At 38.8% G+C, this 16,678-nt stretch overlaps 1 protein-coding gene across 2 annotated transcripts; it reads left to right on the forward strand.

Moving 5' to 3' along the window:
- Nucleotides 1–3,189: 3,189 nt before the first annotated feature.
- On the forward strand, nt 3,190–16,422 carry LOC149205433 (uncharacterized). Of its 2 annotated transcripts, XM_089395071.1 has the most exons (4): nt 3,190–3,850; nt 3,968–5,066; nt 6,622–6,929; nt 15,680–16,422. In XM_089395071.1, exons 1-4 carry the CDS (start codon nt 3,298–3,300, stop codon nt 16,048–16,050), a joined length of 2,331 nt encoding a protein of 776 aa, XP_089251197.1. In that variant the 5' UTR covers nt 3,190–3,297; the 3' UTR covers nt 16,051–16,422. The 2 variants fall into 2 exon arrangements, with proteins under 2 accessions (XP_089251197.1, XP_089251196.1); XM_089395070.1 differs by having other exon boundaries at nt 3,190–5,066.
- The last annotated feature ends 256 nt before the right edge of the window (nt 16,423–16,678 follow it).

Genomic DNA, 16,678 nt, shown 5'->3' on the forward strand with positions numbered 1-16,678 from the left:
GCGCAAGCACTCAACATCATTGGCTGATGCTACCAGAGCATATGTCGAATCCACCAGCTCGAGTTTTTGATTCTTGATAGCTAAGAATGAGCACATGGCTAAGGAGTTACAAGCGACCAAGCATGGAGGAGAACATGTTACATCATCCACGAGAGCAGAGTTGAAGAGAACTATACTGGATGAAGGATTGTCCCTCGAGATAGTCATGCAGATGTTGTATTCCAGATTCGACACCGTGCATAAGTAAGTTGTCCATCTCAACGGTTGGCAGCAATGTTGTGTTAGGAGAGCACGCATCTTGTCAAATCTGCACACTGCTGTCGACCACATGCAAACATGGACAAGGAGGTACAAAGGAGCCCCATTGCATTTGCCAAAGATGATGAAGCCAAAGTCGGTAGAGTTGAAGGTATGCATCCGAGTTAGATTCAGAACTATGAGGAACCCCCGCAGCTCATCACTAGCTTGCAGGCTTCACATGCACGGGTATTCACAAGCATGGACGTCATTGTGCGCATGCACACGATCCCATCTATTGGCACACTCATCAAGGCGAAGTCAAAGAACCAAGTCCGACTAGAGTTGGACATGTACTTTGATGAGTTGATGCACATAGCCACCAACGTAGACTTGGAGATCAGCGCAGACACTATGCATTAGTATGTTGTTGGTCCGGCTGCACTGAAGACTATGATGCGCATGTTATCAGACGAGTTGGACAGAGGTGCCAAATCAGTGTACTCGGATGCAACAAAGGCGAAAGTTCGCTTTCAGCCGTATGTCACCATTGAGCACGCGGACACCATCACGGACTACCAAGCTTGGCATCAGTTCGCCACCGTCGATCATCGCGAGGATGTCAAAGAGTTGATCTTCCCACAACTGTCCGAGTCTTAGTGATAGCTTGCATGGCTTGCTCAAGCCTATTTTGTCTCACATGGGTACATGTGCAGATTGTAATGTAACATCTTGTAAAAGTGAAAGACCAAGTGTTGATAGTAGAATGTAACAGTCATGTAGTAGTTGAAGAGTCATGAGGGTAGGTGAAGAGTCACAAAGGGGAATGTCAAGGGTCACCCACTCTTTGCTATTTATAGAACCTCATAACTTTGTGTATAGGCTTTTAGGAGCCAAGCTTCCTATAAGTGTATCTTAGAAAAAGCTTGGAGTGTATTGTAACGAGCCTTGGCTTCTCCATAGTGCAGAGCTAGTATATCTCTTTGGAGGAGCAGGCGACAGTGACTGTAACGTTTCGTTGTCGGGACTAGTGGTTGGTCATAGTTGTATGTATGATTAGAGCTTTCACTTTCTTAATATAACAGAGCCAACACATTTCATGCATATGTTGTTATTGTATTTCAACTATCTTGGTTACTCTAATGATATATGTATTTGTTGTTTATGCATGTATGTATGGACTTTTCTATATATGTTTGTATGAATCTTATCGAGATGTGCTGTTGGTTTAACCATCACTTTGGATCGTTGGCTAACCTTCTTTCCATCTTGTGATGTATCTCTCTCGTGTGTTCTCTTTCAAGCCATGTGCTGTCACAAATTGGCACACTCATACCCTCGTTATGTGTTAGACACATTCATGCACCTTCCTTGACTTGCTACGCATGTCACACCCTTGCTACCAACAAGGACATCTTACTCACCTCTGCGCGTAACCACGATCAAGGCGATACCGTACTACCCCACTGTTGGGACTCCTACACCAAACGATTTGAGGTCTAGTTGGGACTTCTTACCGGGGAGATCGCTTGACATGTTGGTGAGTCCAGCACCGTCAACAACATCCTATTGTAAGTGATCGATACTCCTTCCATCCAATATAGGGGTTGATCCTAACCTAGTGTCAACATAGACACACAAAAAAAGATATCATTATACATTTTACAATAAACATTAAAAATACTAAAATAGTAAAAACTATTTTAAAACATTAAAGATAATGCGTCCATAACCAACAAACCATTATATGAATAAAATTATGATTACATCTATGAACTAATCAATATATCCTTATGCATTATATATAGTGAATCCAAAACAACTATATCCTTAAGCATTAGCATCTAAAACAAACATGCTAGCACAACCATATAAATAAAATAATTGATAAACGTACATGTACGTCAAAATACTTATATCATATTTATGATACTTAAAATTTGTAGCGTGATGAAAAAAGCAATTCAATTCAACAATGATTTAAAATACTTAATTTCACATATTAAATTTCGCATATAACAAAAAAACACATAAATCTATAATTTTTGGTTCTTTTTCTCCGAAATAGATTAAGACTATCAATGCCAGTAAAAATAATAATAAAATAAAATAATCATTTTAAAACACTAAATAATAATAAAATACACAAATGTGTTTTTGTTTGGGTAAGAGCTCGCTTCCTTAGATATAAGGAAATAGGTTAATGACCCAAGAGCGAGAGGCATCTATTAGGAGTGAAACCCTGCCCCCTTATGGACCACAAGCGAATTATAGATTAAGACTATGGATGTCATTAAAAATAATAACAAAATACAATAAAAATTTTAAAACACCAAATAATAATAAAATACACTAACCTGTGTTTGCTTGGCTAAGAGCTCGCTTCCTTGGATGTAAGGAAATAGGTTAACGACCCAAGAGCGAGAGGCATCTTTCAGGAGTGAAAACTTGCCCCCTTACCGGACCACAAGTGGGTTATTTCAAGTGTCGTGATTTTTCTTGAATAAAGATGATGAGTCAACATTTGCCCCCTTATAGACCACAAACGGGTTATTTCAAGTGTCGTGGTTTTCCTTGAATAACAATGATGAGTAAGCATGCATTTTCCTTGAATAACAATGATGAGTAAACATGCATTTACCAATAACAATTAGATATAGTTGTCCTCCCTAATTTGACAACTAAATTATAATAAATTTTCCCACCCGTAAAAAATAATAATAAAATACACTAACTATTTTAAATAACACCGAACATCCCGCACCCAACTCTTTCAACTCTCTCTAGAGAGAGAAACCCTAACTCAAGAATCAAGCATACGCCACGCCATCCGCGGAGAGAGAAACCCTAACCCAAGAATCAATCACCCGCCACGCCACGCGACTCCCCCACTAAGTAAAGAAGCCCCCATCACCGTCCATCCGCATTATTTTCATAAATGCCTTTTCAAACTATATATACACACATTGAAACATTCGTCTCTCTACTAAGCAAATAGCTTGGAAGAGAGAGCTTCTTCTCAATTCCTGATTGTACTAAGCAAAGCTTGGTCGATAGAAAATGAGAGGAGGGAAGGCAGTCGAAGGAGAGGAGTCCAACGATGGCTCTGGTGGGCATCCAGGCAAGTCGAAATCGAGAGGCAGCCGGTGGGACAAACAAAAGTCGGCATCGAAGCAGGAAGCCCTAGCAGGGCCTGTTGCGGCAGCTCCTGATACGGACCCTGCGACAGCCGGTGCTGAGAATGCTGCGGCCGGGGAGCCCGTGGAACCCAAAACAACACCGGACGTTGATTCACAGAAATTGAATCCGAGGCCGCTCAACCCAACTGAAGCAGGACCTTCACAGAAATTGAACCCGAGGCCGCTCAACCCAATGGAAACTGGACCTTCACAGAAATTGAACCCGAGGCCACTCAACCCAATGGAAGTTGGACCTTCACGGGACCAAGTTGACGCAGGGTTTCAAAAGAACCCCAGATTTGAAAACATAGCACCCAGGCCAGTTCAGTTAGGGTTTGAAATACTTGAGAAGCGACCGATCACTATGACAGACGGGACCGTCCGCACGTACTACGCGTTGCCCCCGTCCGAGCAACAACATCCATTCCCCTCAGGTAACGCTGCTGCCTCTTCATTCGAGAATGTAAAGATTGGAAACCGTGAACTGAATTCTGGACATCATGGTTATGAAAATCAATATGCTGTGCCTGAAAACCCTCATCCGCATGTAGGCCCTTTTGATGCAAGAAACGCTGAGTTTGAGAGGTTTTATGCTGCAAGCCCAGCGGCGCCGCCGCTTCAGTCCGGCGGCTTAGGCCATGATAATTCCAGAGAACGTCCAGGTGATGAAGGTTCGATACCTAGGGTTCCCCGTGATTATCAGTATGGGAAGGTAGCGGGGATGGGTCCTTCTTCAATGGAAATTCCTTCAGAAAGGGATTATGTTCCGGCGGGTGGCCCGGGGCTTGATGGATCTGCTAGGGAAGGGTATCCTTACAGGAATTTGGGTCCTGAAGGCGGCGGTCCAATGGAGGGTTCGAGGGGTCCCATGGAGGGTTCGAGGAATCCGATGAGTCCCAGAGGATACCAAGTCAGCCCGCACTCAGCTCCAATGCGCATGGCTCCTCGTGAGCCCTTTTATGGATCTGGTGATAATTTGTTGAAGCGTAAGTATGCAGAGGAAGAGGCTGCTAGTGACAGTATGCAGAGAGGTGTAATGGATGACAGGGATTATATGAGGCGTGCACGGGAAATGGAGATTGAAGAGTATCGCCGCAGAGAACAAGGGACATCCGATTTTTCACGTGACAAATACCTAGAAGAAGAGATTATGAGGTCCCGGGGGTATTTAATGTCAAGACAGCCATCGCACTATGATAGCCCGCATGGGGTTCCTGCATCGAGATTCACTTCCAATAACAAGGATCCTATGCGTGGTCCCTCTGCCGAATCATGGGTGTCACCATCCCATCAAGGCCCAGGTGGATCACTGAACCGAGGGAGGCAGGAGTTACAGTATAATAATGCTTTAGGTAGGGATCGGGAGGACGGACATGATTATCAGCGTCCTTTTAAGCACCAAAGACTGAATGATGCTCATGATAGTCAAAATAGAGTTGGAAGTGAGCGTCATGCAATTGACGATGCTTTCAAATCGGATCGGGAGCCTATGCAGCAGCCTGGTTTAGTGGAGAATAATCAGGAGCTCAAGCAACAAGTACAGAGAGCTTATCTCCGATTTGTAAAATTACTTAATGAAAATGCAGGGCAACGTAGAAGATACGAAGAGGATGGGAAAGGTGGCCCTGTGCAATGTGCTGTCTGTAGTAGGTATGTAGAATTAGTGATTGGTGGTATGTATAAGGAGGTATTTTGTTACACACTTTTGTTACCAAGAAATCTGCAGTCATTTTTTTTCTTTACTGGAGTTGTCAGTTTTACTCAAATTGCGTAGTTTATTAGTATTGGGCCTTGGACATGCATTTATCATAGAATGATTTTGGATGGATCTTGTTTATCATGGACCTATGTTGTTGACTTCCTCCTTGAGTCAAAACACCATCTTGCATTTTATTGAATCTGCTAGCACCTTTCAATCTTTTGTGACCCGCTTAGAATCTAGTCTCTGAAATCCAAAATGTGCTCTGGATATTTGAGGAGGTAGGATACCGATGTAAAGGAGAGCAACACAAATTAAAAGGTCAAAATAGTCTGGGAAACTTGTTTAAAAGTAGGACAACAGATTGAAACACCATCTTACATTTTATTGAATCTGATAGCACCTTTCAATATTTTGTGACCCGCTTAGAATCTAGTCTCTGAAATCCAAAAGGTGCTCTGGATATTTGAGGAGGTAGGATACCGATGTAATGGAGAGCAACACAAATTAAAAGGTCCAAAATAATCTGGGAAACTTGTTTAAAAGTAGGACAACAGATTGAAACATTTTAATTGAGAAACTGACAAGGAACTGTGCTGCATCACTCTGTTTTCTCATTGGTAGTTTGATGGTAGATGTAATCAATACTGATTTTGGCATTTCAGAGAAATGAATATGTTTGATGGCAATATTTTGATGGTAGATGTGATCAATACTGATTTTGGCATTTCAGAGAAATGAATATGTTTAATGGCAATATTTTTATTCAGCCTTTCTGAAGAAACTAGGAGGAGGATAGGTGTTACAAAAATCCCGGAGACATTCAAGTTGTAATTGCAACTGATGACTTATGAACAATTGGTCTTTGAAATGTTCTTATCAAGAAGCCTATATTGAGTGGCCGCATCTGTATGACTGAAAGAGGCATTCCAGATGTTAATTGTTTAATATATAGTAACCTTCTCCTTTGTTGTTGTTTTAGTTTAATTGTATAGGTTGCTAAAAATTAAATTGATAGAATCATAGAACAATTATCTGTAATAGGAACCTTGGAGACACTGTTTTCTTTTATGTAGCACTGGTGGAGTTGCACAGTTATTAGCCACTTCCCAGAAGGAAAGTATGACAGTATGGAAATGGGTGGAACATCATTTATACAGGATATATAGTGCTTCACACGCATGCTATCTTTCTTTATGGATGTCTGCTGTTGTATTTTGTGAATATTTAAATCCGTCAGTCGTCATCAACCATGTTTTCTACTTGCAAAGGTCTTATTCCATGGCTTGTTAGAAAATTCATTAAATCCACTCCTATACACATAATGATTGAGGCAATTTTGTTGGCCTATCTCAACATTTTTTAGAATGAGTAATATCAAAGTATTTTGAACTTGCTTTTGTTACAGGGGAATTACGATTATAACTTTTTATATTTTGTTCTTTAAATTTTTAGTTCAGATGATTATTTGACATTTGTCTAAGTTGGGCCAATTGTGTCTTGCAGTCAATCTATGGATTTTGTGGATACTCACAGCCTTATTATGCATGCATACAATGCTCCAAATCCTATGCTGCGATCAGAACACTTGGGACTTTATAAAGCATTATGTGTTTTGATGGGATGGAGCTATGCCTCTCCACCAGATAATGAAAAATCATATCAGTCATTCTCAGCACCTGAAGCAATGGAAAACACTCAAGATCTTATTTTATGGCCACCACTAGTTATTATTCAAAATGCAAGTACTGGAAAAAGAAAGGATGGCCTTTTGGAGGGTATTGGAAATCGAGAGATGGATGCACAACTTGAAGGTGCGCATAAATAACTCAGCCTTCGTCCTGTCTGGTTTCCTTTTCTATTTAAATTTATGATAATTTTTGCTTCTTTAAACAGCTTTTGCTTGTATACTGGACTACATAGTGTACTTGGAGGTTATGTATTAATAACCTCCAAGTACACTATATCCTGAATTGTTCTATCCTTTGTTATTTAGATATGGTTCTAGAGTAATTAGGTCCTTTGCCATTTACTAAATGGACTTCAAACGACTATGAGAAAGGAGGTTTCTATGATGCATTCTGCTCTTTCCTCTTTTGATTTAACTTATGAGAAGGGTGGATAAATGTGTTGATATTTTTGTATCTCTCTCTCAATGTTTCAAGCCCTTATATGACGTCATTATTGGGAGAATGAGATCCCCAGTTATTCAGATATATCTATGACGTTATTTCTCAAGATTTTTAGCATCATAGCCATCCCTACAAATGATCTCTGAAGTAGAAGAATAGGCTGTCATCAGGGTAACTAAATTTCTTTGGGCCTGGTTGCAGCTATATCTTTCATAGTATTTGAAAATATGTTGATAGGAATGAGGGTGTTGTCTTAATCAGCAGAATGATCTGATATACTTTAATAGGTTGACTGACCCAGATTTAGCCTACCTTGTATTTGCTGAAAGTGGTATGTGCCTGAGTTTCTTCTCTAGACAAATCTCATATCTCATTAAATGAGATTGACAGTATGCTTATCATTTTACATTATACAAAGACGGACATCAACACAACTAGATATCAGATGGTTGGCTCAGTTGGCAGTATTTATTGTTTCTGACATTGATCATTAGGTGGCATGTACTGTTTCTGCTCCAGTGCTTGCTGCAGGCTCTATCCATCTCTGTGAGGTTTGATACTGATAGATGTCTTACGTTAATGCATGGTATAAGTTTGATGATAGATTATTTAGTCTTTTCCATGCTAATTATTTTCTTGAATTATATTAAGATAGAGATAGAGGCTTATCCATTTTTCTCTTTAATTGAAGATGGATAATTGAGTCCTTATGGTGCATTTACATTAGATAATAGAACCAACGAAGATAATGGAGGTTTGAAGAAATTTGACTAGTTTGACAACTTTGAATATGTAAATAGGTCCTTTGCTCAAATAGTATTAGTAGTTTAATTTTCTTCCATAGAGATGACAAGATTACAGAGGCGGTTTACAAGCCCTCGTCTGCAAGATCAAATTTATGTCACTTTGGAAGGCAAGTATATGAGAAGCTTCAAGTTTTGTTGAAGTAAAAAGATCATGTTGTAATAGATAGTGTATGATAAAGATGGAAACAACCGTAAAAATTATGAGGAAATTGCTGGCATTAGAAAGATGTGAGGAATTTGTTGGCATTAGAAAGATGATGATGAAAATAAAAGGATAGAAATGACTCTAAATTGAAGTTTTGAACCAATAGCTAACTTGTGGGAAAGTTAAGCATCATGTGTAGAAGGCTCTATGCAGATGGAATATTCCTGTATTTTAGCTGGTTTGATATAGGCAGCCTCAAATTTTGAATGGAGTTAGGAAGTGATGAGGTGCCAATAGGATTAGTAGAAATTTGAAATCATGGTTCCTGTTAAGGAATGAATTAGTTATGTTCAAAATAGATGTTGGCATGAGGAACTGTACTAGTGTTAAACTGTCCATGGAAATAAATTGGATCCAGGCACACGAATTGTGATCTCATCATCCAATGTGAATTCATTGAGGTGTCTTCACTTAGCTACAGTTCTTTCTAACTACTCAGGGCAACTAATAGTGGAAGTTCAGATGTTGGCATGAGGAACTGTACTAGTTGTCAGTCTTTCTGCGACAATAAACTGGATTCAGATAACTGAATTGTGACTTGCATTAATGAGCTCACAAAATGTGATTTCATTGAGCTGTCTCCACTTAGCAGCAATTCTTGCCAACTGCTAATGGCAATTGTTAGTGGAATTTCAGAACTTCAGAATAGGATATTGTTCTTTTCATAGAAAGATGAAATAATCATGGTTTGTTAATTGTTAGGCTTCACCTACTGCATTATAATTCTAGTTCAATTTTGAATGTACAGGAAGAATGATAGGAAGAGCCTGAGGTCTTGGTGTTTTAAAGTGATTGGTTGGTATTCTATCAGCCCCTGGTGTTGTGTTCTTGTGAGTGGTAAATAGATAATGCCTTTATTGGATGTTCCTTGTTGCATCCACAATCACATTTGCATGGAATCTAGTCTCTTAATTGTATGAATATTTTATAATAGATCATTAGTTGGCAAAGCTAGATTATAAGATTGAGAAGATCCATAAATAGGTATTGAACTTGGCCATGTAAATGAGTAATATCCTTTTTCAATGAAGATTGCTGTATTGGAATTAATAATGAGAGGTTCCAATGAATTGCTTATAAGATGAAAAATCTAAATTTGAACAACTTCTTGGATGACGGGCCAAATGAAGATTGCTGTATTGGAATTAAGAATGAGAGGTTCCAATGAATTGCTTATAAGATGAAAAATCTAAATTTGAACAACTTCTTGGATGACGGGCCATATAAGACCTCTGTAACTTGTCCGACAAGATGGATTTATTTTCAATGTGCATTAGACCCTAAAACCATCGCGAGAAAGATCATTTGCCAGCATGATTTTGGGAAGTGTCGCTTTCTTTCTTTGCTTCAAGTATGGACACAAAAGCTATGAAGCAAGCATAGTACTGTTCATATAATTAGTTTATGCTTGTTCAAGGTTTAGCCTCAAAAATATTTGTCAAGATTCTTGTGGGAATATCTCTTGTTAACTTATTATGGTATTTGCAAGGGAGTCAACATCTGTAACAATTTTTGAGCCCTTTAAAGCCTGCTCAGATGGTTGTTGATCACAAGCACTGGGAAATATGGCAAAGGTGCACCTGATTTTCTATGATGGGAAATTCATGGTGTTTTCTATACACATAATGAAGATGGATGCCTAGTTTGAAAACATGAAGAAAATGCAAACTAGTATCCAAGAACTAAATTGAATAGCAGTGAACCTTGTTTCTAAAATATCTCTAGCTGGAATATGTTTTGTAGCACCCAGAAACAGGCAATTTCCAGAAAATTTGTCATTTGTGGTTTACATTGTTTTGGTGGACAACTATGATGGAAATTCATGTTTTCTACGCACATAATGAAGATGGGTACCTATTTTGAAATTGTGAAGAAAATGCATACTCGTATCCAAGAACTAGATTGAATTCAGTGAACCTGGTTTCTAAAATATTTCTAGTTGTTGGAATCTGTTTTGCAGTACCCAAAAACTGTTGAACAATTTCGGACAATTTCCAGAAAATTTGTCATCTGTGGTTTACATTGTTTTGGTGGACAACTATATTAAAGGTCTTCTTGATTGGGGGTTGCAGAGTACAAAAAGAAAATATGCTCTAGATGGTCCATTTGCTTCACCATTGTAATAATAATTTCATTTCTTATCTTTTAGCTATATGGTTTTATATCTCGATCTTATCTGCTTTTATCTCTTATGGAGCACTGAAGAATTCAAATCATGCTTTCAGAGGATTTCTACATTTGGAACTATGCATGTTTTGACCTTGAATTAAAGGATTGGCACTTGTGTCCTTGAAGTTGGTAAAAAATCGGAAGTCATATTCCCATCATTCTTTGAAGAATCCCAGTCTTTCTTTGACTTGCAGGGATGAAACCAGCAGGAAACTTTACCTTACATGGAAGGATAAAATGCCTAGGCTGCAAATATTAGTAAATACTAAATACAATCTAATTGTCTAGTAGAAGGTCCTCTTATCTGTCTCAACCAAGTTGTGTTTGGAGTGGCTGGGGGGTTCAACATCAGGTACTTAACAGGAGTGATTTCTGGTTTTGGAGAGAGTACATGAGGTTTGTGTCAATATCATGTGACTTCTGATGTGACTTCCATGTGAGCAGGGAATCTGTGGGAAGGTCCACCATTCAACTGCTCATGGTTGTAGTATTTTGGGTTCAATGAGTGAGCCAAACAATGCAAAGGTGTGCAATTCTTGTTTTATCTGCTGACGAGAATATCCTATATGGTGGTGAAGAACGTCTCTGATGATATCTCATGCTTGGGGCACTCTCTTTGTAAAATAATGGTCCTCACGGACTCAATCATGTAATACCACTCATAAACCTCCCCTAGGATGGGTTAGTCTGTATTTGCAAATCATAGCAAAGTAGTGATAGGGTCTATGATCTTAATAGTGAGATCTGCCCTCTCCCACCAAGCATCATCTAACACTGTGTCCTTCACTACTGAAATAACCATGGCCCCAAGAGCGGTATTGACCTTCCTTAACCTCTTCAACATGATAAATGAAGAGGCAAACTGTGTATCTGCAGTCTTCAACAATGATAGATGGGTGTACCCCAGGGCACGCTGGATACACTCTAGGACACGTTGGACTCTAGGACACGCTGGATACGAGAATCAGATGTGTCCTAGAGAATTGTGTCTGATTCGTGGGATTTGGGACACGAGGGGGGGAGGACAAATCCAGTTTCATAGTTCAGTTATGATTGTTAGACTGCTTAGAAGTTTGAGATAAGTGTAGAATTCCATTATCATTAGAATGATAGACATATAAATACAACTATATGATTATTGAATTCATATTACAAGGTCTCTTGGACTATTGATGATGGTTCATATTCCTCACCATGATCCAAATGGATTAGGTGTCTAACATCACCCCCCAATTTGAAGGGGGGGCATGTGAGTCCATGCAGAGAGATGAGGACAACTGCCAATGACTGAATGTGCTCTCTGAATTTGGTGGTTTTGGGATAACGACAAACCCAATGGCTAGTAGAAATTGGAGTCTTCTACTTAATGGTGGTTTAAGGCTTAACACCAAATCTATAACTCGATTTTAAGGTTCAATGTTCTTGAAACATTTCCAAATTTGGCTAGAATTTGATGTCTCCTGTTGATTGGAAGTGCTTGCAAATGGAGATTTGAAAATGATAGCAAACTGTCGGAACTCGGCTGTAAGGCTCAATAATTCCGAGAATGTTTCCAAATTTGGCTAGAAGTTGGTGTCTTCTGTTAATTGGAAGTGCTTGTAAATGGCTGTTTGAAGATGACCACAAACTAATGCCTAGCAAAAGTTGTAAGTCTTCTACTAGATGGGGGTTTCAAGAAGACAACAATCTGAATCATGCTCATGACATTGACTCTGACGACTGGCTTTGATTTTGTCTGTGGCTTCGGCTTGCTTGTTTCTGCTTGATTGATAGGCCTTCAAAACTTGAAGTTTGACTGTCAATCATTAATATTATTCCCCCTGCCAAATACATGCTGAAAAGAAGAAAATATTTCCAAAATGCTCACAAGGATAAAGAGCAAAAGCTATGATTCTCCACGTGGCCAGCAACTTGATAAGGGGGTCGATGATGCTTTGAATTACAAGCTGAGAAATAGATAAGCAAAAGCATAGCAATAATAATATGATTCAAATTTCACCCTTGTTTACAGATGCTAAAGAATGGCACTGTGTGCACACACATAACAAATGACACAGGCTCCTCTACCACGACAAGATATAGGATGTAGTTACGAATTGCTGTTCATTGTAGTTCTTTCTTTAATAGCTCACATATAAGCTAAGATAGTGATTTCATAGTAAAAATGGTACACCCTTATCATATACATACACAAAAAGGAATGAAATCGAGCTCTCCTAGAGGCATGAGCTGTGTTGGGCACTCAGATCTACAGATGGGCATGTAAAACGTTTAGGGTCTCAACTGCTGCAACAACCAACAAGTGTTGCCACTTGTAGTGCACAAGGTCATACTCAACAACAATGCAAATCCAACCAGGATAAGATGACGTGGAACCATAAAACTCAAATTTTTTCATAGTCACATTTGTTCCCTTTGTATTTAACTTACCAACCTTGGTTTCACATGCCTCCATTGATGCCTAGGAACTCAATTCAATCGTCCAAATCCATTATCACAATGTCTACCTTGACCTTCGATAAGTTGAATCCCACACTCATAGTAAATGCTTTCCTAGGGGACTTCTTCACTAGACAAGCTTTAATGGGATTGAGGGTTTGTGGACCAAAGTTTGGGCAAGAGGGAGTCCATGAGGTTATTGGACACGAGATGTAGCAAAATGATGGCAGTGGTGAAACCTTTGTTAGGATGGCTATGGATAATGTTGGAGAGGTAAGATGTGCACGAGTCTACGATTTCTAAGATCAAGTCAGATTGAGTCATTATGAGGAGAGCATTGAGACTTTAGGACCAGAGTCAAGATTTAATTGAAGTTAGTTAATTAAGTGAATAAACAGTCATGAATGGAATTAGCATAGACGGGGAATGTCAGGCAGAAATACTAGACTGACAGGCTCAGAATTGCAGGGACATTTCTTAGCTGGAATGGCATGAAACTACTCTGATACCACTGTTAGATTGTTCAGAAATTTGAGATCAGCTTGGAATTCCATTATCATTAAAATGATAGGCATATAGATACATCTTTATGACCGTTGGATTCACATTCCAAAGTCTCTTGGACTCCTGATGATGGTCCGTATTCCTTATCACCCAAACGGATTAGGTGTCTGCCAATGATCACTATCCATCCCTAGCTATTTTCAAGTCTCATGCCAGGAATGTGACATTAGATAATATGGGACATTAGATAATATGTTGGAGATATATGGGACATTAGATAATATGTTGGAGTGTATGCAGGAATGTGTTTTCTTTATTTCCCCAAAAAAATGTGCAGTGTAAATTGGCTTTTACACTAGAAAATGATTGAGCTGTTGGAGTTTTGCAGGTTATGTTGTTATGCAATGATGGTTTGTTTAGGTGGTAAGAGATGATGCCAAGGATGTGAAGTGGAGGGCATTGTTGATGATTGGTCATAGATTGTAATTACATTGTTGCATTCATTCCTTATCGTGATCCATTATGTAGACACAAGTTCACCCTAATCTTAAGGAGATATATGGGACATTAGATAATATGTTGGAGCGTATGAGATTCATCCCTTGTGAGGGGGATCGTTTTTATCTTAGGGCAAGAGATATACAGGACCTTTGACAGTAGGTTATGGCATGCTCGATTCTTTATTCATTAGAGGGATCTTACTTTGCAGCTGCTTTATTAGTAAAATTTTACATATCATATTACATAGATGGGACATAACATCGTTCAACATGGTATCCTATGCATTGTATGCGAAGAGGCATATGAGAGTGCCTTATATTGATATTGGAGAGGTGGAGGGGCTTTGGGCTCTACCATTGTGAAGATATTCACTATTGAAGATGGTATTGTGCTCCGACAATGGTTCTTGTGTTCTGTGAAACGTTGTGATTCTTTCAACTTCAAGCTGTGGAGTGTAGGCAGATTGCTTGATGAACATTGACTATGACAGTCTGATTTGATGGGAGGATGTGTTGGGAGCTTGGGACGGATTTAGAAGCTTTTCAGTTTGCCAGTCACCTATTGTTTAAATTGCTAGTACCTTTGTAATGTTTACAGAAATTTGTCTAAGTATCGCTTCACCCTCTGTTGAAGGTAGTATACTTCATTTTAAGAGAGTAAGATAACTTAGATTCTGTGCTCAGCGTCCTTCAGCTTAAATCTCAGAAGACTTTTGAATGAACCAGCAACACTGTGGTGGGTGCCTTGTATTGATAATTGAGAGGTATGGGTTTGGGTTTTGGGCTCTGGCATTGTGAAGATATTCACAATTGATGATGGCAGTGTGCTTTAACAGTATCTCCTATGTTCTGTGAAACTTAGTGACTGCTGCAAACTATGGATTTTAGGTAGGATTGCTTGATGACCATCGTCTATGACTCTCTAATTTGATTGGAGGATGTGTCAGGATGGGTTTAAAAGCATTCAGTTTACCATTTGTCTATTACCCAAATTGCTAGTACATCTAATGTTAAGATGTATTGGTCCAACTGGGGATTCATCCTCTATTGAAGATAGCATACTTCATTTGAAGAGAGTAGAGAAGTTAGATTCTGTGCACAATATCTGTTGGCTTCAATCTCAGAGGACTTTGAAGGAACTAGCAACACTGTGGTATGTGGTTCAGGAGGATATTACATAGATTGATGAGGATTAATGTCTGTAGCTTTGGTGTAGTGCTTGGTAGGGTTCATCAACATATTTGTGATGAGCCATAGGACTGATAATGACAGTATTGGTGGCACTGATCAGTTTAATGTTTGTAATGTGCAGACATTGATTATATATGTGTTACAGATGTTATATTTGTTCTTTCAACTTGTTTCCATGTTCCTCAACTCCCCGTCTTACAACTCAGATTGTTTACTATTTAATCATTGCTTTATTTCCTCTGGTCAAAGCTGGACAACTTAAGGTTTGAATGTTGAATGTTTGTAGAGAGTTCAGTGTTTTGGGCATTGAAGTGGAAGGTTTTCTCCTTTGGCTTTTAAGCCTCAATAGATCTATATAGGCCTTGGTTATGTTTAACTCATTGCAAGCAACTTAACATGGTATTCTTAACATTTTGTTTTAGATGGCTGAAGCATGTGTATCTAAATTGATACTTCAATTCTATTGTTTATTTTATAAATGTTTAGATATTTAACATTTTTGCTGCTTGTCTTGAATTACCTTGATAAGCTATGGCCCGCGAAATATTCGGATGATATTCTATCCGGGGATTTATGATATTTGTTTGTAAGATTCTTGTTGTTGGTCACTGCTTGCAGAGCTTGGGTTTACTGGTGGAAAGTCAAAGGCAGTATATGGAAGAGGTGGCCATCAAGGCACAATAATTGTAAAATTCTCTCCCTCTTCTGCTGGTTTACAAGAGGCAGAGCAGCTAATCAAATATTTTGAAAGTAAAAATCATGGGCGGAAAGATTGGCTACGAGTTCAATCTTCGACTGTGAATCAAGAAAATGGTGAAGAGAATCCAGAGTTAGTAGAGACTGATGAAAAAACTAAGCTGAAAAAGAGGGTACTGTATGGCTATCTTGCAATAGCTGGGGACTTGGAGAAACTTGACGTTGATACTAGGAAAAGGGCTTTAGTAAAAAGCAAGAAAGATATAGATGCTACAGCAGATGGGCAGGTCTAAGATGGCATTTCTTTGATTTTAACATGAATAATATAATTGCCTTCACAGTGGTTTACTTAGATGTCAAGATTAGGTAGAATTTGTGGTCATGTATGGCATCTTTTTCGGTTATGGTTTATAAGGTTTAGTGATTCAAAGTGACAGACTTATTCGGTCTTGTAGCACAGTGGTGTTTATCTATTTCAAGCTATGGATGTCGCTGAGAACTTATGAATGCTGATTATACAGTTTAGAGCATGCATGCTCTTGATTAGATTGGTAGATTTGCAAAATGAGGTTCATCAGTTTATGTACTATGAGATGTAGTTTTCTTTCTAATGGTCAACGACAGCGATAGTATAATGAGGAGAGAATAAACATTTATATTCTTAATGTGCCTGAAACTAGTCTTCTGATTATTACTATACTAGATTATGACACCATATTTAACAGGCAATGATTACAATTAGTTTGTCCTTAGTAGGTTAAAGGAAGCCTTGATTCAAATTGAAAACTTTAGTGAGTGAAGGTCCTTAGGAGGAGTTAGTTCCCTAGCAAGAATGACACCCCATCTGTTTGTCCAGTTTGTACAGCTGATATGTGCACTAAGCACATATTACATCGCATCCCTTGGATTTTGTAATTATTC

The sequence above is a fragment of the Pinus tabuliformis genome, chromosome 1_2, assembly GCF_031772625.1.
Source record: "Pinus tabuliformis cultivar Carrire ecotype Pingquan chromosome 1_2, CPIR1, whole genome shotgun sequence".
In the NCBI taxonomy this organism is placed as follows: domain Eukaryota; kingdom Viridiplantae; phylum Streptophyta; class Pinopsida; order Pinales; family Pinaceae; genus Pinus; species Pinus tabuliformis.

Bases quoted from the DNA above. Each gene is read 5' to 3' on its own strand.
- LOC149205433 (XM_089395070.1), top strand. From the start codon at position 3,298: ATGAGAGGAGGGAAGGCAGTCGAAGGAGAGGAGTCCAACGATGGCTCT. The intron at 5,067-6,621 runs GTATGTAGAATT...TGTGTCTTGCAG, and splicing joins CAATGTGCTGTCTGTAGTAG to TCAATCTATGGATTTTGTGG. The intron at 6,930-15,679 runs GTGCGCATAAAT...CACTGCTTGCAG, and splicing joins GATGGATGCACAACTTGAAG to AGCTTGGGTTTACTGGTGGA.